General features: G+C 39.7%; 1 protein-coding gene across 3 annotated transcripts in view; it reads left to right on the forward strand.

Moving 5' to 3' along the window:
• The window catches only part of LOC129004752 (LIM/homeobox protein Lhx9-like), a 90,916-nt gene that overhangs the window by 22,732 nt on the left and 46,042 nt on the right, over window positions 1–22,142 (forward strand). For 2 of the 3 annotated variants that reach the window (XM_054433363.1, XM_054433366.1), the window contains exon 3: window positions 4,803–5,302. In XM_054433363.1, the coding sequence (XP_054289338.1) occupies window positions 4,803–5,302 (500 nt within the window). The remainder of the gene's footprint in view (window positions 1–4,802; window positions 5,303–22,142) is intronic. The other variant, XM_054433364.1, reaches the window with a different exon arrangement.

The raw sequence follows: 22,142 nt of genomic DNA on the forward strand, positions 1-22,142 counted from the left end.
TTTTCAGTTTCCTTCGCCAATGGTAGTTTGTAAAAGAACTGCACAGATATAAAGAGATTTGTATTTAATTCGTGTAGGTTTAGTTTAAATTAATTTCACCTGTTTCAACACCATTTGCATACGTCGTTTTGTCTGGGAACGCCGCTTTAGATAGGTACTATGTAACGTCGAAATTTTGTCATTTAGCATTATCATTTATAGTCCAATGGCAAATAGCATTAAGGTCCAGAATCGATTAAGATGGAATCGAACCATCAACCTCATATTTGTAGGCGAGCACTCCAGTCGCTAGAGTCAACAAACCATTTCAAAATACTGTTACTGAAAAAAATAATTGATATTACTTCAATTTGTATTTAATTACGAATATATAATAATATACTACTAAAACCAACACTCATTACAATATGAATTAATGCATTCGGTCTGGATTAATGCATTCGGTGTAGATGAGAATATATATCTCACCTAATAATTAATGACTAGAGGTCGTCCCGTGGTCGAACACTCGACCAAAAATATGTTATTTACAGTCTTCTTTATTTTCACCCTACACTGTAAATAAAACATGTGATTGGAATTTCTTACATTTGTTTTGATTTTCTGTTTATGGTTCGTTGTTATTTCGTCACCAGCATGGCAACCCATAATACCCATGTTAATTTTTTTAAATTTCAAATTCATTTTTTGTGCTTATTTTTTTGCCTATTTGAATTTTTAAAGGGATTCTGCACATCTACAGGAAAATATCTTTCTAACAGTATGAGTAGATTTTTCCTGCAATGCACACGAGCTGAGAAAAAAGGTTTTAAAGAAACATGCTTGCCTATTAATATATAGATAGATAGATAGATACTATCTTACAAAGGGTTGACGTTGATAGTAACAAGACCAGGTTTTAGACCGCTTCCTTGGAAAATACAAATTACGTTAAAAAACCAAACAAACAATTGAAAAACTCGTCCAGACGCCCAGCAAGAACAGCCCTTACCCTGAAGTGCAAAAACCTAATCCAAACCTGGTAAACACGATTGTACTCAGATTAGAACCTTCCTTAAAGAGATCTTCGGCTATACTACTTCCACGGGACTATATTTTTCAAAACCCGCAGCGGGTCGAACCCCCGTAGCGCCCAACACGCTACACATTATGTCCCTATTTGTAAAGAGCCTTCACAATACACGGATACTCTACTGAGAACCACGACCAGCTGAGGTCAGGAACCTCCACTGGACCTGGACCTGCCTCAGGCCTCAGGTAGGACGATCTACGGTTGAAGAGTCCTCAAATAAGTTGTCATCTCACTGTCAGGTGAAAACGAGGGGTTCTAAAAATAAAACTGCGAAGACAGACGTCAGAACACACGCGGGAGGTCGAAAGAACAGGGTGTCCAAAATGTGGCTTTAAGCAGTTTAAGTCGATATGGAATATTTTTGCTGTTTCACACGTGGTGTTTCAGCACCTTCTAAAGTTTTATTAAACACTAAGTTCTTTTTATGCCGAATTACAAAAAATATAATAGTAACCAGAAGTAACCAAGGGTTTAATTTTATTTATATCTGCAAAGTCTATTGAAATAGTGTGTTCAAATTTTCATTTCTTTTATCTTGTTTCACAAACCTGGGTAGGCGATGTGTTGCTGGTATTTAAATTGGAGGATGATAGTTCAATATCACGCGGGATCGAATTTGGATGGACCAAGATGACACTTGTCAATGGGTAATATAGCTAATAAAATAAAACACATGTTGACGTTAGATTACTGTTGAGGCTAGACTTGGGCAGTTCTACAGCAATAAATATTAAAAAGTACCCAATAGGTAGAAACTTAAGGAGTCATACATTAACATGTGTAAATGTGATAATTGTTTTATTGCAGTCGGAAAAAACACATTACGAACGTCAAATGCACAGTGACTCACATACAGAAACTTTAATTGAAACCCCGCATGTTTGAACTAGCTAACTTAAACCACACGCAATTCCACCCACCCTTACAAAAAGCGTAAAAAACACTAAATCATGTCTTCAATCTATTTTATTTTAGTGAATTTCATATAGGCCAATAATCGGGTTTGATCAAAACACACACAAATGTTTGCTGTACGCCAAGAAAAAAAATTACCCTACTTAGTAGCAACCCTCCAAACATTTCTCCAACGGATAATTGATTGGGCAGCGCCGAGGTGGTCGGTTGCGCGCTTCGCCGGGAAGTGCATTGTGCGCGCTGGACCTTTATTCCGTTATCGCGCAATCCACCGAGTAATTTTACTTTGTAATGTACGTCACGCACCGACTAGGCTGCGCATCTCTCCTTACATTGTTTATTACATGACAGTCTTACAAGTAGGCCTACTCGCAGTGCTTCTCAGTTCCTCTTGCCAAAATATACTTATTGGATTACATTAGATTCATACGACGCTTATCAGGGTGTGTATTTAAAGGATAATGTGATTAAATGGAGACTTTTCGGGAACATTTATTTAGAGCCCAATGCCAAGCACGATTCCAACTCAGCCTATCATTATGTTACTGTCTTTTATCAGGATCGAGCCAAAAACTTCTATGTATAACCAGGCGAACACTAAACCACTCAGCTACCCAGCGGTCCTCCACGCTGCAACGGAGGTCTTGATAACAATGAAAATATATTTCATCTTTAAAATTTAATTATGATGATATACTGGACTTGGGTAAAAGTAGTGAATTGATGCCATTAACGTGCTCTCCCAACAATCATTTAGTGGTAGCTTTGTCCAATTTGCTAAATTTATAAACAGCGAGCATTGAGTTCAAATCCAAATCCTAAAACATAAAATTTAAAGTTGATTAAAAATTACAAACCTAATGCGTAAGCAAAGTGCATTATCTCCTTATCATCTTTATCTCATTATTCTCTGTGATTGGCTACCAGAAATGTTTGCTATTTTAACTTGCATTAACAATTTTTCTGTAACAGCTCAGACTAATCTTTGAAGTGGACGACTATGTTTCAGCTTCTTCAAACAATGATCATATCCTCTAAGACTAAAGAAATCCATCTTGAAATGAAAATGAAAATTAATTGTTTGTTCAGGAAAAGTTAAAGCAACATGTCCCTTTCCAAACGGAACATTTTGCGTTCTTGTCAAGTGGTTCACACTTGAATAATACCTAACAGAATATTGCTCGCCCGGGTCATTGACTACAAGAACGAGTTGGAGTTTCGTATGTTCATTAATACTTCACCATGCACCAGAGGTCTTACTCATGCACCGGAGTCCGTGACGTTGATGGATCTGTTTAAGCTGCATCACGAGTCCAGATCGCATCTCTTGCAGCTGGATGCACTCTTCTCACCGTTTATCCAACAATTACACTATGCACCCTGCTATTTGCTGATATCGTGTTCCACAATTATCCGATGAAGACGTTCGTCACGGGCTGGGGACTCTGCCCCTCTGGCCCCCAGGCGCGACTCCGGAAATTCGCGAATGACACTTCATTATCGTTATAAAACAGCTACCAGCGAACGACATTGTTCAAACTTGGTTTTTCGCTCGTTAAGCACTGTCAAAAGGCAATGCGACAATGATACGAGCCGAGTTTTCATGAGCCCGTTATGCTTCCTGCTTGATCTTATCTTCTACAAGAGTTCCTTTGCACGCGTGGTAGTTCATACGATTGTTGGGTCATGTTTTGAAGAGTATAATTTCAACTGTCTATAAATATTTGCCCTTGCCATTGTGCATTGTTATTGTCTGGCTTGCTTTTTAAGACTTCGTTTCTTCAAAAGTGATCATCTTCAAAGCTGGCAAGCATCGACTGGTCTGGAGTTAAGGTTGTAGATAAACAATCGAAAATCATCCAATGTTTGACCAAAAGAACAAATCTAAAGAAACCGACAATATTCTTCTCCATTCATACTTGGCTTAAAATACCTACTTTGAATGGTCACCATTTCATTGAACAGTATCAACAGTATTGTATTCAGGAAAACCACAAACGTTTGAAAAATATATGAACATATAAGGAGAAAATAAACACTCAGTAACACACAAAATGTCTATTTTCGGGCCGAGGGGTAAATTGGTTTTGATGTTTTGTACTGATACTTAAGAAATATTCTCTTTCTGTCTTAAGAAGTCAAAGATGTATACCGATTCACCAAAAAAAGAGTGGATAATTGGTTAAACAAATGTTCAGTCAACTCAAAGTTCATATTGTTCTAGTTACGCCCATTTCATGTAATTCATATGTGTGTGCAATTGTGAATAACCCACCTACTGCCCCTAAATCTAATTTAAAACCCAGACTTAACTGTCAACACATAGGAAGCCACTTGACCTTTAGCTAAGTTAAACTACCGTAATCATGCTAAACGAGTCCACCCCTGGATTCGTGTAATTTTATATAATGACGGTGACCAACCTTCTACAAGCGTGTATTAATACAACGACGCACGCAAGGGCACCTGTCTATAATGACACATGAACCTGTTCTAGTTGTCTAGGCGAATTATAGATTTAAATTGTGTTTGCCTTCAATAATGAGTGGACATTATTGATTTGGATTGTCATGAGTTTGAAATAATTATTTGTGTTGTAATTTAACAGCTATCTAATTCAATCTTTAGTTTCTTATTCCTGCACTGCTTGTGTTGGTCCTTTTTAAAGAGTTTTAGGTTAATAAAACTCTACTAAAAACAAATATACTCGCTCAACATTCCTTTTTTTTTATTTATAATAGTGTAATATTAACTCTACTTCACAGGCTAAAATGCTTCTGGAGAATTGTAACTAACCTGAGTTTTTTTCTGTTAGCAGCATCATCCTGAGAGGCCCCACATGCTCGCCGCCGCGTACGACCCATCTAGAGACCTGAGTCCCAACCTGCCCACCACCTGCCACCCGGCAGGCGACTCTATGTCCTCCTCCTCCACGAGCTGCTGCAGCTTCAAGACGGAGGCGGAGTTCACCCACCCTTGCCGCGACTGCGGACACTACGACCCGGCCTCCGAGGACCAGGGGTTCTGCCGCAAGAGCTGCCAACAAGAAGAGTTCCGCGAGAGGAGAGAGGTTCCTCTGCAGTACCACCAGGTGGAGCCCAAGCAGGAACCTCCTCCTCAACCTGCTCCTGAAGACGAGGACGTTGTGTGTGCCGGGTGTGGACGGAGGATATCCGACCGATTCTACCTCTTCGCCGTAGAGAGGAGGTGGCACAGTAGTTGTCTGCAGTGTTGTCAGTGTAGACGGGCGCTGGACGGCGAGATCACCTGTTTCGCCAGAGACGGCAACATTTACTGCAAGAAGGACTATTACCGGTGAGTCATTTGATCAAGTATTCAATATATTACATTTATATTTGTTAAAAAAAAAACTGTGTTCTCCTAAGTTCAACATTTCTCCTAGCCTCGTAATGATTTACGTTGAAATAGTTTCCTTCGAGTATAGGGGGGGGGGGGGGGGGGTTGGCTACTGGTCGTCTCCGTTTCCCGTTTCCTTCAATACTCTACGTTGATTAGGAGGAGGCGGTTTCTAGTGGAACGTGAAAACTTAAGTCAAGGCTTGGTCTTGGTGATCTCTCTCTCACTGATCTCTCTAGAATTACTTTTAATAAGGCCCGGATGCATTGCAAACAGAATTCATCTTTACACATTTACGCGAAATGGATTTAGTGAAATTGTACTACAATCAAGTACTGTAATATAATTTAAGCACGAAAATTATGAGGCTACTATGGAAAGAAGAATTACCATATTTAACAACCTACACAATCTTATACTGTTTTCCATTTATAAACGTGCTATTCTTAAACTGTTTTCATAACTACTTAAACCTTGTTTTAGTGCTAGGAATTATTACTTCAAAAGTCAATAAAAACCTATTTCATTGCCATAAACGTGGAGAATCTAGATAATAATGAACACGATCGTAACTCCAGCAAGGCAGGACGTTAACTATGTAATGAAACAAAGTAGACTGGTGTATGACAAGGTGCCGTGAGCAGCTCTGTAGTTCTGTACATGCGATAAATTCAGCATTTCCATTTATAATTACCAAAAAGTACCCGGTTGTAATGTTTTACATATATCTTCTTATATTGAGTATGTGAACAAATATTGAGGTCGAAGATCTTCATTTAGTCAGATCCCTTCCCAACTTAAAAAGAGTTAAGGGAACAGAAACTGGCCATACAAAATGCAATACAGTATGGGATTACGCTAGGTGGGTAGATAAGTGGTTATAGTACCCCCTCTTTAAATTAGTCGGTCTCTTGTTGACAGTTCGGTACTGAACCCAGACGACCCTGGTCATCTTGCTACATGTTTTTGGCCAGAGAACCAAATGATTTTGGCCAGAGAACCAGACGATTTTAGTCAGTAAAAAACTACCATCTCATCCATTTGACAATCACCGATAAAGTGATCTGGTGTCCCGGCGTCGTGTAGTGTACTCAGCATACCACCAAGGTAGACTATGAGATCTAGGTTCTTCCTATCAACGTATAACTCACAAACCCCTACTCAAATAAGAGAACGACACAGCTTAGTCCATTGCTACCACCTTCCCAGAAAGATACAGCAAATTCAAATTAAGACATGGAAACCTCCATGAAAGCACAAAAAGTTGGAAATCCGACATCCCCGCCAGGATAGATTTGTGTTGCTGGGTTCCGTTGACACGGCAGCAATGTTGTGCGTTTAATTACCGGGAACAGGTCCTGTTACATCCCAGGGCCCGGGCCCCGGACTCCAAGGGCCACCCAGGGCCTTGTGGGCGTCGTCGTGGGGAGCTGCCGTGTTGTGACTCTGCCACATTTTTGTCAAACACTCCCCGTAGGCGTTACCTCCTGTATAAATCAGGTGCCCGCTGCATACGTAATGTCTCTGGACGCGAATTTGTCTCTGCACGAGCTGCTGCTGATGGCGAGATAACATTCCCGAGAATCATTAGGGTGACTTAGAATTCTCAAGTCGCTTCCAACATTCGTTCAACGTTCTTCATTGGTGGAGTGAATACATATATAGATGCTTCAAAATCCAAAAGGTATAGGGTTGGTACTAAAGTATTGGATGGGAGCTGAGTGAGTAGATTTGCATTGGTCTCCCTCACAATCAGTAGGCTACCAGTTAGATCATTAGAAAGACGGTAGTACTTAATGGTTTGAAACTGGACACGCTGTCTTTGTCCGTTGATCATTTCACAACAGTCCTATCCAAATAAAAAGTTAATATATCAGCCATTATAAGCTGCACGTGACGTCCCAAACATTGTACTTATATTCAGCAATATTGTATGCACACAAAGTACGCCGATATGGAGTAAGGTAATTAAATTATTGTGCCCAACATCAACCATTTGAAATAGGTTCTGTCAAACATGTCACCAGTCATGTATCACACCGTAAGATCGTTAAGAACAGGCAAGTTAATGCTCTATTGTCTGATAAGAATGTCACAATCACTTGGCGTCTCTAGATTTGCAATCCATGCGATCATTTTACGATCTTGCTATCACACAGACATAAACACTTACTCGCGCAACCAATTGCTAAAGGGGTTATGAAAATAATCTATAAACTTCTAACTATTGTACTACAGAAAAGCTTTGGAAACGATTCAGAAAAACAACTCAATACGTTCAACTCTGGTAAACCAAAACCACTGTTCTCACAACCGATCCTCTTCTTGAATCTAACTCTCAAACTATTAGGGGATAACATATAAATAGATTCACTAAGAGAAGACGCCTGCACAGCTGGCTGGATTGGACACATTTAATCGACCAAGCGAAGAGCTTGAACCAATTACTGTCCTGTTCACTTAGTGTTTGCTTTCGTTCCGTCTTATGGAGTTTGACGTTACACCTAATTTTAAACAACACCTTTATTCTGTCAACCTATTGCGAGCTCACAGCCTTTCTGCGCTCCAGAGGCTGCTCAGGTTCTTTTGGGTCCGTCTACTTGAGGTAATGTTTCAAAAGCCATGGTATGTTAAAAATCTTAAATTCGAGACATATAAAAACTTAATAAAACAACATATAACAACGACGATATAACAACTAAATAACCCTGTGTACATCCAACACACACACAAAAGGCTATTATTGAGATATGTTTAATTACAGAGTGCCTTATAAATCAATTGCAATACTTAACGTTGACTAAGAGATACAAAGATATATTCCTTTTACATTGCCACAATCCATAGCTTAGTATGTTTGAGAATTCGCCTGTTTTTCCATGCTCAAGCTCAGTTCGAAAGTTTTCTTTTCAACAACAGACTCAAAGCCCCCCAAAAAAACTCGAAGTGCGGAACATGCGGCTAAACACGAAAAAGATCCCAGATCATCCCGTTCAAAAACGGAGGCCAACAAGAGTATAATATTAATAGTTCTTGAAGCGGGGAAATACAACCAATGATTTTCGAAATACACGAATCAGGCAAGATGTTTTACCATAGACCGACCCATGTTTTATCTATGGTTTTACTCATGAATTTTTATTTAACAAACAAAGTAATTTCAGCACATAAAATAGAAAATATATGAAATATAGTAAATTCCACCACCTACAATGACAATGAGGTATTTGCTATCTGCGGTAGCCACAAGTCGGGCGCCCGATGCCTCCCGGCAACGCTGCAACGGTCAGCACCAGCACCACCGTAGATAGCTGTAATGAATCACGCTCAACCGAGACTGGCCACAATAGGCGACTTGATAACATATCAGGGTTACTAGACTAACCCCAGCCCTGCACAATCTGATAGCACAGACCACGACTAGCCTTCGTGCAACTGCTGATACGGTTTTTGCTGTTACCCAAGTTGTAATCATTGACGGAATACGTGGTGACATGGTGGCATGTCGTAACATGTGTTGACGTTGCTATTCAACCGGGGTGGTCAGTTATCAACCTTGTCAGTGAATCAACTAATTATTTGTGATATATGATCGTATGTTTGGCTAATTAGTTTATAAATTCGTGGTGAAATGTTTTTTCATATGTTTTCCCGATGTGGTAACATCCATTGATAATGGTAATCAAACCTTAACCTTCACCATAACACTTTCTAGTTACTCTTTCTAGTTACACTTTCTATACTCCAGTATCAAACTCAGTATGTAGATCATTTCATTTAGTTGATTTTCATTTCAATCCTGACTACAGCTTTGCCAAGGGATGTCTGCTTCTATCCATGATCAATGTTTTTAGACTATACAACTAAGGCGTCATGTATATTGATGCTCCAAGTAACACATTACCAAATGTCGCAATCGTACAATTGTCCTACCCATACATTTTATACATCGGCGCAATCTGCACCATTCGCCGGTAGACCATGGCCCTCGTTCCAGCCGAGATGTCTCGTCCAGATGCCCACGAAGGGCGGTCACATAAACAAGGGGCTCGCATTATCACGATGTTCTCTGTACTGGGTACGCTGTAGCACGTGTAATGATAGGCTCTACCTAGCGGTCCTAGTTATCGAGTTGAGAGTGTCCCGGTGAGAACGGAAGTCCCGAGAACAATGAATGAGGAGTCTCTGGTCTCGTATCTAGGCTATCCTTCTCCCACAATATGCATATGCATGCCGCAGTTCAGGGTGGCGAGTTGTCAACCTCATCTGCATTTCGCCGAGATGTCTAATTGACTCAGGGTGCTGGGGGAAAGGATTTCTCCGGGCATTTTAGTTGAAATATCTTTGATCTTGGAGTTTGGACCTGTTAGGTCTGTTTTTGGAAGTAAGTTAGTTTAGATGAGATCTCTATCACGCCAACAAATTTGGTTGCGTATTTGAATGTGATGGTGAGTTTTGCAAGAATGAGATACAGCTTTGCTACTTACAACGATCAGATGGCTCTTGATACAAAAAGAATAATTAATTAATAGGGTCCATCCAGTCTATGGTGTAACTCTAAATGAACATACTGGGTTCAGTTAGAACCAAAGGCTTCTGAGTTTTCTTGGCATCGAACAAACAACCTACTGATTAGCGATTACCAGACAAGAACTACTCACCTACTATGTGAATGGAAAGCTTCATTAGTAGTCGAGTTTTGAATTTCCTCCCGACTGTTTGTTCTAGAATCAAGGATTATTAGTAGGATTGCCAGTGATAAGGAAATTAGTATTGCTTTTTTGTTCCCAATAATTTCATATACGTGCAAGCAAAATGGTAGCAAAAATCATTGTTAAAATTACGCACCATGGTGTCTATATCTAAATTGCAGCATCTGAAGGTGGGGAACTAATTGTTAACAAAATTGTAAATAAAACTAACTTTGTTGATTCAAGAATAGAAAGAAATATACTAAAACAATCGTATAAGACTGATTTATTGCTAAAATAAGTTTAACATGGCAAAACGATTCGCCAATATCTAACTAAATACTAGTAACTACGTAGGCACGTGTGTGATAAGATAAGATAATTATTATGCGATGCTTCACAATAATAATTTACTATGATTGGATACGATACGATATTTGAGAGTGAGTGGAAAGGTGGTTTACTCTAAACCTTTTGTGATGGGTTAGGAAAATTATAGCGGGTTGAAAATGAGCCATACTATTTATTTAGGAGTCAAAAATAACCGAATTCATCAACGTCAGGTACCAACAGATGTTTGCTTATTAATAGTTTATTACGAAATTGTTTTTAAAAGAATGTAAATTCAAAATTTGGTGGGTATTCAGTATTGTGATTAGACCTATTAAGCTAGGTAAAGAATTTTTTTTTTATTAAACCATTCTATGCTCTTTCTCAATAAGTCAGACATTTTTAAAGTGGTTGTCTAGAACACCAAATTTACAAGGTATTGTTTGTTTCTTGCAAGGATATTTGGCTTGTTTCCTTGTTTGATCAAACTGTTCAACATTACTCTCGGCTGTAAGGAAGGAAAGTTTCTCAGAAGACAATAAAAAAATGTAAAGTTCTTTTAATATATTTTAAGGGTTATCATATCTGATACTGATAATATCCAGTTCGGGACGCATGGCAAACCAAACCTCAAAGCGCACTAACAACTGCACTAATATTATTCACTTGGCAAAACGTTTTATCATCGTCTAACAAAAAACTGTGCGAATCTCATAACCTAAATGAGTAATGGGTGACCGGAAGTCGTAAATACTAAGGTCATTTCAGAATCAAGAACTCGCGTGTTGGTAGCCGTGTTTCCGGCGCGGCGGGTTGGAGATTCAGCGCGGGTCGACCTTTCTCAACCCGGCAGGGATAACACGCAGTTGAGCGCATTTCAATTTGAAATCAGCTGAGTTGCCGTAGTTAACTGTTACTGTGATCAGCGGGGCGCGGCCGCGACCCCTAGACTCAACGCTAGACTTCCCGCGCAATGTGCAGCGCCACCCAGCAGTCAGCAGAAGAAACGTGCGCGAAACCTACGCTTGCGGCAAACGTCCAGGGGTTACGTTACGGACGGCCATTCCGTGCGAGGGGTGCGGATTTGTGTACGGACGTATCTTTAAAAACTTGGAAGGGTCTGGAGTGCATTCCCAGAGTTAAAAATAAATAGTTCAAAATTCCACTAACCAAAATATAAAAATGATACTTTGAATATAGGTAGTCCCGATCTCCAGCAGATAAATGAAATAATATAAATAATAAGCGTAAGATTTGTAAGAGAACGCGGTGCCGGGTTTCAAACCGGCGATCTCTCGATTGTCTGAGCGCCAGATTCTAAGTAGCTTAATTTAGCTATACATCCTAGTCTGGCATTACATAAAATCCTAATCTAGTGGGTAATCCACCGCCGTAAACAATATTACATTGGCCAACTATCACCCGGAATACTTTCTCATCTTGGCAGACGTCCGATTTCACAAATCATCCGTTGTCAGGCGGCCGATTATTTGCACAAGGAAGAGGTTTCGAAATGATTCACAATTAGGCGTTGACACACATCCTCGTTCGTTACATTCGACATTTGAGTGGCAAAGAAAGTCCATGTGTGATTAGTGTAGGGTCGTGCTCGTGGTCCAGATATGTACAATTTCGTAGACCCCACGTGACCCCTGCTCGTGCCCTGCCTAATGGCTGGTAATGATCGGTAATGGGTTATTCGAAACCCTAGGAGTCCCCCGAACCAATAATAATCGTGAGTCTGCCTGTTGTGGGTCATTTACTTCAGAAAAGTCCAAATGCGATAAAAATAGCGAAATTTTATAACGAGAGCTAACACAAGCTGCTCCAGGTAATGTGGGAAACAATGGGAAATCGGGCCTGGTGTGATAGAGACATTAAGGTGTATCCAGGTAGAGTCTGTTGGGAATGGGTTTGTAAGGGCAAGCGTGAACTTCGTTAAATGGATTCAACCTTCAACCACCTTGATATCTTAGCGTAGTGATTTAAAATTACCATCTGAGATTAGTAGTTGCGACAGTGGTATATTGGTGCAATGAAGTCATATTGGCTGATCACTCAAGTAATGAACTATCACCTCGGATGAGGAAATTTGATAAAAATCATCGCAATTTTGTAATTTTGATGCAAATACTAAGAAATTCTCTGCACCGCAGATGAAGACTTCTCGAACCTCTGCAACTGCAACTTGGATTACAGTATAACTAACGGCTACGAGTCTATGGTTAAGGAATTGATGTAAATGGCATGGGAGAATCTGAATAGCGGTGGGCAGCAATTTGTAAACCTCTGATGACACGCGGCGCCGGATCGGCTCAGCGGGCGAATCTGTTATTAGCTGGCGAATATCATTCGCCCGGGAGTAAGCAATTGATCATTCGATTTAATTGAGTTTAGCGATCACGCGAAGCTCAGTTTGTGTGCGGTAGCAAATGTATGCACACAGTGGGGCCTCGCGGAGTAATAGGGACTAATGCCTTGGGAACCGAAATCAATCCGCTTTAAGTTTTAAATTATAGCTTTATTACTCTGTGCGGTTCGCACGGGAGCGATCGGCCAAGTGCTGCAAGGTCGCAATTACTGCTTGTGTTACCAGGTCGTCTAATTTGAAGGGTTTATTACTTCCTCAAGGTGACCCGGAGGATCGATTTGAATTGTAAGACACGAGCACCACGAAGCACCAAGGTCTTGGGAAGTTAGGTGTCAGTTGAATCTTCAAGGTGAATTCAGTCTTCAGAGTTGTTATAGTTATGCAGAAGAGGATATCCGGATTGGTGGGTGACACCAGTAACATACACCTCGTTGAGTTTTGTATTTGAAGCATTAATTTCCTGTGTTCTCGAAGTAAGAAGACCTTTTGATTGTGTGTATGTGTGTTTTGAATCAATTGTCATTTCGTCCTATTCAAGAATACAAAAAGTATTTACTGAGCTTGATACTTTGACTTTTTGATTCTAGTCAACGGATCTATATGAAAATCATTGCAGTTGTACATTGGACAGGGTCACAAAAAAATGTTGTACTATTTACTTTGTTTGCATACTATATTTGCTAAAGGAATCGTATTTCAATTTTGCATGTCCAAAGTTGCATTTCGCTGATCATCTACGCCGACCGTTAGACACCCATCCAATCCCACCTCTCCCTTCAGGACGTCCACAATCGAATAGTCATTCCGTCACAGACCATCGCTTCTGCGTAACGAGACCTGCCGCGGTGTACAGTTTGGTTTACAAACAACGACGTAAAAAGAGCAGATAAAAAGCCGGATTAAAAAAATAGACCGCCGTACAAAAAACCGTCTAATCGTTTTCCCGGCGACCGCTCTGACGGAAGCTGCGGACGTGACCGCCGTTGGGACCAGTTTTGAGTGACTTTCGCATCCGGTTTTTATGCATAGCGGATTTGGATTATTGAGCAGTTATCGTTTTATGCCTCGCGACAGTTACCGTCGCTGGAGTCAGTTCAATTAACTGTCATTGCGGGAAAACGTTCCGAGGAAATATGAATTACCTGTATTTATGTTCGAAAGGAATTTGACGTTGCGAATACATTTCACTGTGACATTACAGACACCCAATTAAATTGTAAAAATATTTTATACTACAATTACTTGGTAAGTATGATTGGTGTTACCTTGTTATTTCTAGCACTAGTATCTTATGAGGTCTAGTATATATTTCAATGAAAATATTTTTGTAACCGGTCTAGATATAAATAGGTTTAAACCACCTTTCGTAGCCTAAGGTTAAAACCTCCGAGTTGACTCTAGACTTAAAACTTTCATTTCAACATACTTATTGCATATCCTAGGATCTCGGCAGCTGCCACTGGCGCATCTCCCGCCACTTAGTGGCGTGAAGTCTTCATCAGTTATGACTATGACGGAATCTGATCAACAGCTGTATGCTGCCGGCACAATAGTCTAGTGATGCTATCTACCACCTGCCATCCGACACTGGTGTTAATGCTAATTTAATTGCTGCTTGGTGTATTGAATGTTGTCAGTAATTGAATTAGCCTGGGCCGTGGGCGAGGACATGCCTTCGACATTTATTTAAACGACGGACAACGGTCGTTTTCAGCTGCATTTCCTCATGACGTTCAAGCTTCCGCCTTAAGGTTAACGGAAATAGCCTCTGTTGTTTAAAGTTGTAAAGTGGTTCGAGGGTTGTCATCCAGGTTTCAAGGGCAGTCGCTGGGTTCGTTGCAGATTTCTCGATCAAAAATAACTTAGATTCTTTTATGATAGTAGGCTACCTATATATTGTTATCGAGAAAATATATTTTCATAAAATGCATTTTACCGAAAGAAAATATGCATATAATGCAATTTCATATTTCCATCGAATCCAACTGATTCTTTATACCTAAAGTATACAAATACACCATGTTAAAAAAAATCTAATTTTGAATATGCAGCAGACGGTTTTTGTTTTGCTTACTCGGATCTTGGGTATCGTTGGCCTTATGACTTACGCTTTCAGATAAGTAAAGTCGAGCTCAAATGTGCCTAGTTTGGTCTGTCATTGTTTATGTACAAAGTTTGCTCTGACAGTGTTTTGGACTGCGTTCGACCTCGACCGGGCGGTCATCTTTATAAGACTTATCCGTTCCGAGATTATCGGCTTATTATACAAAAATGTAAAATAGGGTTGAAACTGAGTGAACGTTTAGTTCACTTATTTCATTAGCTTACAGCGAGTCCACTTTAATACGCTATATATTTTCAACTGCCCATATGGAGTTGAGAGAAAACTGTAATTGAGGTGTCTCTATTAAATAGTTGTCCTTAAATACCTTAACTCTCTATTGGGCCATTTCATAGGTTTTGGATACCTATTCGCATTTTCATACAGGTCACGGTGCTTCTTATTAAGTTAATCTGTTTTAAATAGGGTAACATTCCTTCTGTAGCGTAGTCAATAAACAAGTCAAGTCCTTGACCTCAATCAGTTCAATTTCTACAACGTATTCAAAACTACTAAACAAGTAGTTCTGCCGTTCTAGGGCTAAAAGTTCTCCACATTATTTTTTAGAATCAGCAAAACCTTGTATTTTTTTTAAATTTGGATGAGCCGTAGAAGCCCAGAATCCATCCAAGAGAAAATACCAAAACACAGTTGTTTTATAACCAGAAAGCTTTTTTTGTACTTTATTAGGCTTATTTTCTGTCGTATTTTTTTCAATCCACAAACTAAATACTACTCAAATTTCATGCAGATATGGAATCTCAGCATCCCAAGTCACACTGCACCCACTCACAGAAGTTACGGTCATTTCCATAAACAGGTCCATCTCGCACGAGTTGTTTTCTAGCCGTAGCCCGACTGATAAGCGGCGCTGCGGTCGAGGATGTCTTATCAGTTCTGGGAAGATGACCTCGCCCAGGAATGTGTCTGATAACTCCATCAAAATATCATTATTTATTGCATCACGTGGCGCCCAGAACTGATTTCATTGGTCTCTTTCATTCGATCCGAAAATTCATGGATGGATGTTTTGACGGTGATTTATTAGACCTAGTGATTTATATAAGCTATTAGGTTCGTAGTAATGAGGTTTTAATGGATGGAGTGTCAAGTTATAGGAACCGTTGTATATATCAATTAGCTATCGTTGAATTTCGGTCTTCGTTCATACTCTTAATGTCAAATTGGAATTCAATTTTTTTCAATTGCCTGTAAAATCTTAATTAATTGTGATGTGTATTGTTCAGTGTTGGGAAAATATCGTAAAATTCAGTTCAACAGACTAGTACATCCCCCTTCATATACATTTGTTTTTCAACGGTATTCCGCACTTTTCGTACTAAAAGCGTACATGCATGATCACAAGAATAGCCTAAAGCACTATCCCAATGCGATTACTATTTGAACAAACAATAAAATAACGAGTTACGTAATCAAAAAATGTTTGAGTATGAATCATGAGTCGTGGTGACGGTATTATCTCACTCCTAGTGACCGGTTATTAAAAGTGAATGCCCACGAATACTAACAACTAAAAACGGAACACCTACAACGGCGGAACACTAGTATTCCATTGGCTGTGCTAGAACCATTGACTACAAACCTCTACAGAGGTAGAGGTGTATAGTCAATGCTAGAACCCTTGAAACCGCGACAACTAAAACGGAAAAGGGAATGGGCGGACCACTGAAAAGTGGAATAGAACAGAGAAACGACATAACAAAGTAAAAGTTATATACAGTAATCAATGAAACACTAAATTGGTGGAACACCGAAAAAGACGGAACACATTCTCGTCAGACAGCTACTCAGAAATGATAAATCCTTTATTGTCCTTTGGATAATAAACATGTAATAGACATGGTAAAACAAATTATGATAACGTAAGTTTACACAGTAACCCAGTTAGACAAGATTAATGGGTTAATATCACAAACAATAAAAGGTAAAAGTTTTAAAGTAGAAATTAAAACATAGGTTGAAGGCTAGGTGAAATATTCTATAGCACTGAAACTCCGAAACGGCGAAACGCATGCGAGGAAGTGTCAGGAACGGCGATAGCCAATCTTACACTGGACACGGGATGGGAGTGTAACCTAAATAAATCAACCTGGTTTGACGCAAGAAGTTGCGTGGAGCAAGCGATATCAGCAGAGTAGTGAGACGTGGGAAGTGAAGGAACATTTGTGAACCGGAGTGTTTTGGGTTACATCTAGGAACCATCGTTATAACTTGAATTGTTGACTGAACAGTTTATTAGCACAAATCAGTCAAATAAGTCTAAACGTATAGTAACATTTTGATAGCGAGCACAGGAGAGCACCTCTCTAATATATAGTTTAAATGTATGTTTTCATTCCCGAACCAATACAGATACTATTACTCGCCATGTTCCAGATTTAGGAGGGGAAAATTAACAGGTCAAAGAGAAGGGGTCGTTGCTATGCCGAGAGGTTTTAGCATTGTATATAACGCTTGTAGGACCAGTATAGCAAATACTAGAATTGAAGAATGTTCATATTGTAACCTTTTGGGACTCCGACCTTTAATAGCTACGATAATCATTTCCCGTGGTCCAGGTAAACCATGGGTCGTACATTGAATCCTTCCTGAAGAAGGATTGTGGAACTAGCATGCCCATTAAAATCCACCATATTACATTTTGACAAAAGGATTCTGATATAAAGTTTATAGCTCATATCAGATAACTACAGACTATTAAATTCATATTAAATGTGGTTAGATCTACGCACCTTTTGCTGTGAAAGATGGAGGACTATAGCCGTCCAGCATTAGGGTAAAAACACAGTGGAGCAGGGCAGGTAGCTGGTAGCCTGGCTGGTCGCTTACTCGCTTAACCGCTGGTTACCTGGATGGTAGCTGGGACATACACACAGTGGCGCTCAGTACAGTCGCTTGTCGAGATGGCGAGTTCTAGTGACGAAGAGTTATTGCTCGATAGTTCAGGATCTAAGTGGTTTTTAGCAAGTGAACGCGAGTGTCAGATTCATCCTGTCAACAAGGAAAGAAAGCAGCATTTTTAAACATGAGCTAAATAACATATCCCAATACATTTGTCTTCAAATAAATATGCTTTACTATACGTATAATTGATTTTCTACCTCATCATTGCTGGTCACTATTATCTATTGAACATTATCTCTATAGTCTGTTAATATCACATCCATCCACATAAATACCAAGTTTTATTTGCATAAATTCAATGACAAGCTTTTTTAATATTTTTTAATTATTATCCATCAGAATAACAAAGTGGGACCACAAAGGCACACGAATAAAAACCTCCGATATTAATTTGTCTACGTCCATTATTTTATTTCTTGTAAACAAAACAACAACCAAATAAATCGATTAAAACAAACAACACTCCGTATACAGAGAATGCGCAGTGAAAGATCCGACGTGGAACTAGCGAACTCGAGAACACGTGGCTGTCAAGTTCTGCTATTTGCGCATGCCCCAGTCGAGCCATCCCCGCTTGCAGCTCCCAAACAATCGACTTGGCAATTCTTCTAGCTTGCCGCCTAGCTTACTGCTACCATCTCGGCTACCTGCTAGGCGCGACTGTGTGCGTACCCATAACAACGCGTGTGTTAATTCTACATAGCAGTAAGCGAGTAAGCGACCTGCTAGGCTACCAGCTACCTGCCCTGCTCCACTGTGTTTTTACCCACACATTTGAACCAAAACATACCAAACATACGCCTTGTGAACCAAAACGTTCAACATAACTGTTTTTTTTTCAATCTACAAACCCAACAAGAGACAGGGGCAGACAGTAGCCCAGCTATTAAACAGTAGCCAGTGTTTAGACGCGTTGAAAGGTGTTGTTATCCCGTCAGTTTTTGCCAGTCTGCAGCAAGTTGGCGGCGGCGCGGGAAGAGGACCCGAGTAATCGTAGCCTCGCTCAGGTGTCATTATCAGAAGCCTAGCCTCGAGCAGTGATTGTTTAGACGCTGATCACAAGGATTACTCCCAAATTAACTCCTCCTTTCGACTCAACCATTAAACAGAAGGGCTCATTCCCAGGCTTTGTGGGATGGGAGCTGTCCGAATCAGTTCGGGGTTTGGAAATGCAGTTTTGCAGACGCTCTACAGCGGTTCAATTGAAAGTGCATTCAATGTTTACATAATTTGTTGTATTGTATTGTTCCTGGTAAAGCTTGACGTCAGCTTTTCGTGGTGAAATATCAATTTGATAACAACTGACAACAATCACAATACAAGTATTATATGTGTGAAAATGCCCATTCAGTCATAACAATTTAACAAATTTAAATTTATATTGAGGACCTAATCAAGGATGCAAACATAAAGTTTATGATTTTCTTGATACATTTGTAGCATTTATTTTACTGTTTTAATTTACGACTCTCTAATATAGCTAATATTAACTACTTTTAACGCAACAGTAAACCTCTAGAAACCTGTGACTTTTATTTTCTGATTTATTACACTCCGAGCGAGTTTTTATGGATTTATCTACGACAGGGAATAAATGACAAAGTAGTCAATAAATTGATAAGACTGTCTGATATACAACATCAACTACACGTGGTTGGTAAAGAGCCAATAAGTATTGCGTTAAGTCAGTTTAATGAACAATCGAGTTTTTTGCCATAATAATAATGAGTTTTTAAATAGATTAGTAAGATTACTTCGTCGCATTAAAATCATTATTTATTTCAGACCTGTGTATATTTTCTGTTCACATTACCCCCTGGAGGATTTTAAAGGATTTTTAAGCTTATGTTTTCGCAATTTCTTTTGTTTTCTCATCCTGAATGCATTTGATTGTTACACCCTCTCCAGCTTTTACGAGTAGTATACACTCTTCCATTTCCTAACTTGAACTTAAAAAACTTATGAGTCGAAATTTAAAAAGATATAAACAATTCTTGATTTCGTCATTTCTTATGTACGTCCCACTTTCTTGAAGCTTCTACGGTAAACATGAGCTCTTAATTTCCAAACTTTATCCTTTCCAAGCTTATCAGTCAACATCTAAAAGGTATTCAACATTCTTGTTGTTTCTCATGCCGCATGTTCATTTTACGCCCTGCAGCTTCTACCGCGGAATACCCGCAGTGACGGCTCTTGGCTCTTCTGGGAGAACGCGCCGTAAAGAAGTGAAACATTCATAATGTGTCGTTTCCACTGAGCGATGCGAGGATCAGTTTCAAGAGCCACCCTTGATATGGATCTGTACTCGCGTTTAGGCATTATTTACGACAGAGGGTGTTGGGTCCCCCGTGGCGCTACCGTGTTGCTGGACGTGACGAAATGTGGGCACATTGTGTCCCGAGAATGATCTTTACACCTCACTCCACGCGGCTTTAGTCCTCTCTTGGGACTGTTGGAGTTGTCGGTCAAACTTATGTCTTGTGGAGTGGTAATGTGCGCAAAATACTAGTCTATCAAAGAATTGGGTAATCGTGGTTGAATGTAAATTGTGGGCTTATTAGTCAACTAAGGTTTTTGGCCATATGAAAACCACGTTTTAAGGACTTAAATGTAGACTACAATGATATTTACAGCTTATATTTTTAGAGTCAAGAGCAATAACTCAACGGGAAAGTGTTGAGAGACAGGGAGGCTTGTTTCCTATTAGTCTATTGCTTCAGGATTTTTATCAATATCCATCTGAATGTGTCTTCAAAACTTACAGAAATCCCTGATTTCAGTTTTATTTCTCAATCATTTGGTACAAGTTGGGAACATACACTGATACTATAATTAGGTTTACATTACTGTTGCTCAGTGTGATTCTCCGATTAGCCAAACCAAAAGAGAGGTTCAGGACCAAATATTGCCGAGCAGTGACAATTTGCTGCGACAGTGATACGATAGTTTCCGCAAAACAGTTATCATTCAGCCATGGACTTGATAGATGTTTCGTAAGATCGACATAGTGAACTACGACGGAAGGCACACCAAGCATTCGGAGTTGAGACCTGTAACACAGATAAGGTGTTGGGAATGTCGACGCACGAAGACGATGAAACAGCAAGAACTTGACGGTGGGTCAGTGACGTCATCAAGGTGTCGTAAGATTTCGACGGGTGGGAACACGAATGCGTGCGCAGTGCTACAAATTACCAATGCCGCGTCGGATAAAATCAATGTCGAATATGAAAAGCAACTTCCAACAATAGAAGGCTCGTGAGAGATGTACAATGGCGCTAGACCGGCGCCAGGCTCGCCTGTCAGGGAAGGAGTCAGGAATGCGGCTGCAGCAGCGTATCTTCAGCGTCAGGAGTGTACAAGCTCACCACCATGGAAGTACCAGACTTTGGATTACATAGAGGCATACATCGTTTACACCAAAGGCTCTCTGGTTCACAGATAACATGATTCTTCGAGGACAGCTTCCATTAGCAAAGTGTATTAAAAGAGACAGTTCTATTAAAGATATTCTGAAAGTCATAAGTGAACGGTTTACTTAGAATGGTTCTTCAAGAACATTTTTCATGAGTGGTTTTTACTGAAAGAGACTCGATCATCGTGTAAGCCACTCTTCAAAATTGAGAACAGAAAGGAGATATATAAACAAATATTCTTCAGATAGTTTCATAAGTGAAATATTGGTGGAAAGTCTTTAGCTGGCTCTTGCCAAGGGCGATGATGAAGATTTATAAATGACATTACTTCTGGTGCGTTAAGATCCATACCATGTGATTAAGCTAAAAATTGTGATTGGTTAATCTAAATTCCAGTTGAGTGTTGTCGGCGTTTGTTTTTTCCTCACAAAGAAATTCAATTAAATATTCTTACCAAAACACAACATAATCTTATCACAATTAGTCTACCACAAACAAAACTTGATCATCAACGACTTGTCTCAAAAATGTAGAATTAATCCAAAATGCAGTACATTGAAAGATATTTTAAGAACAGCAAGTGAATCGTCTCTTCTAGTCCTTGATAAACAGTAGTTAAAAACTAGTTCAAATGAAATCACTGACCACAATTCAATTCTCTACGATCTTCCATTTTACTTCAGCCTAGAGCTTAAACTGTATAGTAACTTACCACTTTCTTCATATATTTTCAAACTATTCTTGTACTATTCAAAATGTGTACCCAGTCAGCACAACTTTTTCGCCATGTCTGTCAGAATTAAATTGATCGAGACACAGTTCACAGTTTTCCCTCTTTGCGTTGTATTAGGTTACCATTGTCTCATCGGTCACTTTATCTAGAACTCTCGGGTTTTAATCGGCCGAAGTGGCGACAAGTCTATCGACGGATCGTGCTGCTCGGGTCACTCAAGCCCTCCGAAGA

The sequence above is a fragment of the Macrosteles quadrilineatus genome, unplaced genomic scaffold, assembly GCF_028750875.1.
Source record: "Macrosteles quadrilineatus isolate MER2022 unplaced genomic scaffold, UCM_ALF_1.0 Scaffold_11__1_contigs__length_5352618, whole genome shotgun sequence".
Lineage (NCBI taxonomy): Eukaryota > Metazoa > Arthropoda > Insecta > Hemiptera > Cicadellidae > Macrosteles > Macrosteles quadrilineatus.